Source organism: Protopterus annectens, chromosome 6.part0, assembly GCF_019279795.1.
Source record: "Protopterus annectens isolate FY-2018-M chromosome 6.part0, PAN1.0, whole genome shotgun sequence".
In the NCBI taxonomy this organism is placed as follows: Eukaryota; Metazoa; Chordata; order Ceratodontiformes; family Protopteridae; genus Protopterus; species Protopterus annectens.
The window spans coordinates 1,171,627,151-1,171,634,803 of record NC_056737.1 but is presented as its reverse complement, the minus strand read 5'-3'; the positions used below and the strand labels follow the sequence as shown (position 1 = coordinate 1,171,634,803).

Here is a 7,653-nt window from a genome sequence, read left to right as displayed (position 1 = left end):
ATGTGAGTGTATGTAACACATTCCACAAGGTGTGTGCCTGTCACAGTATGTAATACATTCCACAAGGGGTGTGCATGTTAGAGTATCTAAAACATTCCACAAGATGTGTGCATGTGAGAGTATGTAACACATTCCACAATGTGTGTGCATGTGAGAGAATGTAACAGTTCCACAATGTGTGGGCATGTCACAGTATGGAACACATTCCACAATGATGTGTGTATGTCAGAGTATTCCACACATTGCAGCAAAGACTGTGCATGCGAGAGTAAGCTGCTAATTTCACAAGGTGTGTGCATGTGAGAGTATGTAACACATTCGACAAGGTGTGTGCATGTCAGAGTATGCCGCTCATTCCACAAGGATGTGTGTATGTGAGAGTATGCCGCTCATTCCACAAGGATGTGTGCATGCGAGAGATTGCAGCGCATTCCACAAGGATGTGTGTATGCGAAAGTATGCCGCTCATTCCACAAGGATGTGTGAATGTGAGAGTATGCTGTTCATTCCACAAGGATGTGTGTATGTGAGATTATGATGCTCATTCCACAAGGATGTGTGCATGCAAAAGTATGACGCTCATTCCTCAAGGATGTGTGTATGCGAGAGTATGCTGTTCATTCTACAAGGATGTGTGCTTGTGAGAGAATGCCGCTCATTCCACAAGGATGTCTGTATATGAGAGTAAATCGTTCATTCCACTAGGATGTGTGCATGCAAGAGTATGCTGCTCATTCCACAAGGATGTGTCATTCAAAAGTATACTGCTCATTCCACAAGATGTGTGCATGCGAGAGTATGCTGCTCCTTTCACAAGGTGTGTGCATGTGAGAGTGTGTTACTTATTCTATAAGGTGTGCACATGCAACAGTATGTCACTCATTCCACAAGGGTGTGTGCATGCTAGAGTATGTCGCTCATTCCACAAGGATGTGTGCTTGTGCGAGTATGCCACTCATTCCACAAGGATGTATGCATGCGAGAGTATGCTAATCATTCCACAAGGATGTGTGCATGTGAGAGTATGCTGCTCATTCCACAAGGATGTGTGTATGCGAGAGTATGCCGCTCATTCCACAAGGATGTGTGTATGCAAGAGTATGCCTCTCATTCCACAAGGATGTCTGTATGTGAGAGTATTCCACTCATTCCACAAGGATGTGTTTATGCGAGAGTATGCCGCTCATTCCACAAGGATGTGTGCATGCGCGAGTATTCTGTTCATTCCACAAGGATGTGTGTATGCGAGAGTATGCTGCTCATTCCACAAGGATGTGTGCATGCGAGAGTATGCTGATCATTCCACAAGGATGTGTGCATGTGAGAGTATGCCGCTCATTCCACAATGATGTGTGCATGCTAGAGTATGCTAATCATTCCACAAGGATGTGTGCATGTGAGAGTATGCTGCTCATTCCACAAGGATATGTGTATGCGAGAGTATGCCGCTCATTCCACAAGGATGTGTGCTTGCAAGAGTATGCCTCTCATTCCACAAGGATGTCTGTATGTGAGAGTATGCCGCTCATTCCACAAGGATGTGTGTATGCGAGAGTATGCCGCTCATTCCACAAGGATGTGTGCATGCGAGAGTATTCCGTTCATTCCACAAGGATGTGTGTATGCGAAAGTATGCTGCTCATTCTACAAGGATGTGTGCATGCGAGAGTATGCCATTCATTCCACAAGGATGTGTTATGCGAGAGTATGATGCTCATTCCACAAGGGTGCGTGCATGCAAGAGTATTCCATTCATTCCACAAGGATGTGTGCATGCGAAAGTATGCTGCTCATTCCACAAGGATGTGTGTATGTGAGAGTATGCTGCTCATTCCACAAGGATGTGTGTATGTGAGAGTATGCCGCTCATTCCACAAGGATGTGTATATGTGAGAGTATGCTGCTCATTCCACAAAGATGTGTGTATCCGAGAGTATTCCACTCATTCTACAAGGATGTGTATATGTGAGAGTATGCTGATCATTCCACAAGGAAGTGTGTATATCAGAATATACTGCTCATTCCACAAGGATGTCTGTATGTGAGAGTATGCTGATCATTCCACAAGGATGTGTGCATGTGAGAGTATGCTGATCATTCCACAAGGATGTGTGTATGTGAGAGTATGCCGCTCATTTCACAAGGATGTGTACTTGCAAGAGTATGCCTCTCATTCCACAAGGATGTCTGTATGTGAGAGTATGCCGCTCATTCCTCAAGGATGTGTGTATGTGAGAGTATGCCGCTCATTCCACAAGGATGTGTGCATGCGAGAGTATGCTGCTCATTCCACAAGGATGTCTGCATGCGAGAGATTGCAGCGCATTCCACAAGGATGTGTGTATGCGAAAGAATGCCGCTCATTCCACAAGGATGTGTGAATGTGAGAGTATGCTGTTCATTCCACAAGGATGTGTGTATGTGAGAGTATGATGCTCATTCCACAAGGATGTGTGCATGCAAAAGTATGACGCTCATTCCACAAGGATGTGTGTATGCGAGAGTATGCTGTTCATTCTACAAGGATGTGTGCTTGTGAGAGAATGCCGCTCATTCCATAAGGATGTGTGCATGCGAGAGTATGGAGTTCATTCCACAAGGATGTGTGCATGCAAGAGTATGCTGCTCATTCCACAAGGATGTCTGTATGTGAGAGCATGCTGATCATTCCACAAGGATGTTTGTATATGAGAGTAAATCGTTCATTCCACTAGGATGTGTGCATGCAAGAGTATGCTGCTCATTCCACAAGGATGTGTCATTCAAAAGTATGCTGCTCATTCCACAAGATGTGTGCATGCGAGTATGCTGCTCCTTTCACAAGGTGTGTGCATGTGAGAGTGTGTTACTTATTCTATAAGGTGTGCACATGCAACAGTATGTCACTCATTCCACAAGGATGTGTGCATCCTAGAGTATGTCGCTCATTCCACAAGGATGTGTGCTTGTGCGAGTATGCCACTCATTCCACAAGGATGTATGCATGCGAGAGTATGCTAATCATTCCACAAGGATGTGTGCATGTGAGAGTATGCTGATCATTCCACAAGGATGTGTTCATGTGAGAGTATGCTGCTCATTCCACAAGGATGTGTGTATGCGAGAGTATGCCGCTCATTCCACAAGGATGTGTGTATGCAAGAGTATGCCTCTCATTCCACAAGGATGTCTGTATGTGAGAGTATTCCACTCATTCCACAAGGATGTGTTTATGCGAGAGTATGCCGCTCATTCCACAAGGATGTGTGCATGCGCGAGTATTCTGTTCATTCCACAAGGATGTGTGTATGCGAGAGTATGCTGCTCATTCCACAAGGATGTGTGCATGCGAGAGTATGCTGATCATTCCACAAGGATGTGTGCATGTGAGAGTATGCCGCTCATTCCACAATGATGTGTGCATGCTAGAGTATGCTAATCATTCCACAAGGATGTGTGCATGTGAGAGTATGCTGCTCATTCCACAAGGATATGTGTATGCGAGAGTATGCCGCTCATTCCACAAGGATGTGTACTTGCAAGAGTATGTCTCTCATTCCACAAGGATGTCTGTATGTGAGAGTATGCCGCTCATTCCACAAGGATGTGTGTATGCGAGAGTATGCCGCTCATTCCACAAGGATGTGTGCATGCAAGAGTATTCCGTTCATTCCACAAGGATGTGTGTATGCGAATGTATGCTGCTCATTCTACAAGGATGTGTGCATGCGAGAGTATGCCATTCATTCCACAAGGATGTGTTATGCGAGAGTATGATGCTCATTCCACAAGGGTGCGTGCATGCAAGAGTATTCTGTTCATTCCACAAGGATGTGTGCATGCGAAAGTATGCTGCTCATTCCACAAGGATGTGTGTATGTGAGAGTATGCTGCTCATTCCACAAGGATGTGTGTATGTGAGAGTATGCCGCTCATTCCACAAGGATGTGTATATGTGAGAGTATGCTGCTCATTCCACAAAGATGTGTGTATCCGAGAGTATTCCACTCATTCCACAAGGATGTGTGCATGTGAGAGTATGCTGCTCATTCCACAAGGATGTGTGTATGTGAGGGTATACCGCTCATTCCACAAGGATGTGTACTTGCAAGAGTATGCCGCTCATTCCTCAAGGATGTGTGTATGTGTATGGGCATATTTGTGCAGGCAAATAACATGAGCTAAAAATAAAAACATACTACATAACACTAAGGTGTATATAGCTTAACATGCGATCACTATGGTATGCGAGCTGTACTGTATTTACACGGGCTAAAACAGCAGATATCAAAAGAACATTCAGCATTATTTTACAGTTCCGTACACGGATCACAGACGAGGAATATGCATATTTTCCCTAAACATTCACCCGAGACAGTGAAGCAAGACTGAAAATATGAGGATTTAGGTTACTTGATTTGGGAGTATAAACGGGGAACTTGGTAATGCTGATGGTTCGAGGACACGCTTGTTTAGCTGAGAGATATGATCTCATGTTTTTTTTTTTTTTCTCTTTTAAACTGATAGGCTAAGAATTAGTAATCGGAGGGTTACGAGTAAAGGACTGTTTTGCTGAGAAATGTTTTCAATGAGAGTTTATTTAGCAGACAAGATGCTATACAAAAAAAATCCGTACCATTTACTGCTTTGTGCTTGGCTGAGTAAAACAGCCAATGAACTTTGGCTATTTAACTGCTATTTTGCACATGATCACAATGGGTGAAGCCCAAAGGGTGGAGATTAGCTGAATGCATATATTCCAGCTCTGTCACTCACTTCCAAAGTTTTTTTTAAAACAACGTTTATCGACTATGCCAGAACCAGCAAAACCCGCTGCCCCTAAAAAGGGTTCAAAGAAGGTTGTGAAGAAACCAGCTAAGAAAGATGGAAAGAAGCGCCGTAGGAGTCGTAAAGAAAGCTATTCTATTTACGTATACAAGGTTTTGAAGCAGGTTCATCCTGATACTGGGATATCTTCTAAAGCCATGAACATCATGAATTCTTTTGTGAATGATATCTTTGAGTGGATTGCAGGAGAAGCTTCTCGTCTAGCTCACTACAACAAGCGCTCGACGATCAGTTCGCGGGAGATTCAGACAGCGGTGCGGCTTTTGTTGCCTGGTGAGCTGGCTAAACATGCCGTGTCCGAGGGCACCAAAGCCGTCACCAAGTATACAAGTGCCAAGTAAGAGTCTTCCTTCCTGACACCCAAAGGCCCTTTTAAGGGCCAGCACCTTTTCTGCATAAGAGCTGTACTATAGTAACTGACTTGTTACATTTGCTTGCGGTCTAGAAAGTGCCAAATTGCTCATTAAGACCAGGTTTACAGTATCAAATTTCTCAGCTCTAAAATCCATCTACGTAACTGAATTTAAAACACGGTTTCTCGATTTCTGGTTCGCACATTAATTTGTACTAGAAAGTAAGCCCCCACCCATCAGCATCAGTGTAAAGGCTGTATTTCTTCTGTAATGGAATCAATGTTTTTTTGAGCCACGGGTGTAGGGGATTGGTGATTAAACATGGTGCACCTGTGGAACCTGTTTAATGTTTACCACCATGTCCCATGCGACTGGCCATCTCACAAGAATTCAGTATTGAACAACCACTAAAGATGCATTGTCCATCTACCGCCAGCACTTGACCCATCCAACTACCATGGCCGGCAAAGAAAACACAAATCCTTAAGCAGCTCTCGACTTTCCCTGATACCGCCTCTTATATGTATATTTACGCTGCCTCTCCAACTTTCTTCCCTTATCCGGTAAATTATTCAGGATCACGGTTAGTTGATACTGACAGACATTATTATTTCATACTTTTGCATGTTGGTGCAAGTCCTGATCTACCAATGTTTTAAGTTAATTGGAGTAATGTTTAATTACCCTGGTGTGGACGATCTGTCCCCTTATTTTGCCTTTCTTCCAAGTTGTTGTTATACACAGCTTGAGAGGTATTTTCGTTGCTAAGCAGTGATTTACGTTACCCGCGCCCCCGACTTAGTACTCTAGAGAGATCGCAGTAGAGAAAGTACATTAGCCTATTTTACAGGAAATTATACCTGAAGATTTTTGTATACGGCTCAAAAGTTGCAGGTATCTGGTATTTATCAAAAGTGTCATTTTATGAGAATCGGGGACAATACAATTAAAACGGCTTATCCGTGAACACAAATGGATGTTTACTGATTTCGTTTCCCGCCGTAAGGGGAGAATTCTAACGGCTGAGTTTACTGAATGCCAATGTGAATAACTTGTGACACTGTTCAAATCAACCAATAGAAAAGAACCGTGTCTCCCGTTTGAAAAGCGGCTGCCATAATACGTAAGTACCTTTTTTTTTTTTTTTTCAAAAACAAATCCAGTCGTATTACCGTTGCTTTTTTTGGAAATTTATAAAATCAGTTATCGGAAGCTTGCCGTAACAGTATATGTAATTCTGCAGTTTATAATCACGCCACAGAAGGCCCTGTACTGTTAACCAATGACAAAGGCAGACCAATCAACCAATGGAATAGCAGAGAGCATAAGACAAAATCAATGAGAATATTCAGTGACTCAGCCAACCGGGCGCATGGCTTCGTGCCTTTGACCAATCATCACTCTGCAATGCCAGTCGACGTGAGGATGAAGAAATAATGTCCCCAAAAGAAAAAGCTGTGAGCGGGAGATGTAAAAAAATAAGGGAAAGTATGAGTGATACTGGTGTGTTTTTTCAAAAACGTGCCTTTCTGGCAAGTCACCGAGTATTGAAATAAATAAATAATGGCGTGCACTTAGGATTCCGATGTCAAATACATCGGAAAATGCAGGTTAACACAGACCGTGCTATTCTACCAGTTCTCTAACTTTAAAATAGCAGTATTTAAAATCATGCAACAGTCTTTTCCCCAAAGTGACGGTCGTTTATAACATATGAAGTGTGCCCCGCTTTTTTTTTTCCGACGATTACTACCGCGTTTTTTTTTTTTTTTTTTTTAATTATTATTTTTTTTTGTAGCTTTTAACTTTGGACCGTTTTCTTTACACGGAGTATGTGTATATACCAGCTCTTGCCTGTGCAGACTTAAATTGCTGAAGTGGTAGTGTTCGATCCTCATGTCAGGGAAGCGCTCGTGCAGTCATGTCAAACTACTGCTGGGGTCGGCGGAGAAACGTTTCATTTCGGGTCAGAGACGAATATACTACTGAAGAGGTCTTCGAGGGAAATGCTTCATGTCGGCATCTAAGTGACTGTGCAGAAAATAATATGCCGATGAGAAGGTCGTAGGGGAAGTGTTTCTGCAGCGATGTCGTTGGAGGAAGAGTTTCATTATGATGACAGTTAAGTGCTTGTGCAGACTTGTCGACACTAGGGTTGCCATTTTTGTAACAGCCAAAAAACTGACCAAGCGCTCCAGCTTTTGCCACAGCCATCTCGATAAGTAAATGTGTTCTGGTTTAGTTGGCTTCACTACTAACTGTAAGCCTTTGCAAGTAGTCCTTGAATCCCCCTATCTAGAGCAAGGTATTTTTCCCATACAAATCCTTCTGTATTGTGCAGCTTCTAAAAAAACAAAAGGATCGGGCTTAGCACAAGAGATGTCAATGCTGCAGTAGCTGTTAAGTAATAATGCTCCCTTTGGGACACATGCAGCAGCTGCAACGCCCAGACAGATACCCTATTAAAAGACAC

General features: G+C 43.1%; 1 protein-coding gene across 1 annotated transcript; it reads left to right on the top strand.

Moving 5' to 3' along the window:
- Positions 1-4,753: 4,753 nt before the first annotated feature.
- On the top strand, positions 4,754-5,212 carry LOC122804735 (histone H2B type 1-J-like). The gene has a single exon (XM_044074796.1). It carries the CDS (start codon positions 4,791-4,793, stop codon positions 5,166-5,168), a length of 378 nt encoding a protein of 125 aa, XP_043930731.1. The 5' UTR covers positions 4,754-4,790; the 3' UTR covers positions 5,169-5,212.
- The last annotated feature ends 2,441 nt before the right edge of the window (positions 5,213-7,653 follow it).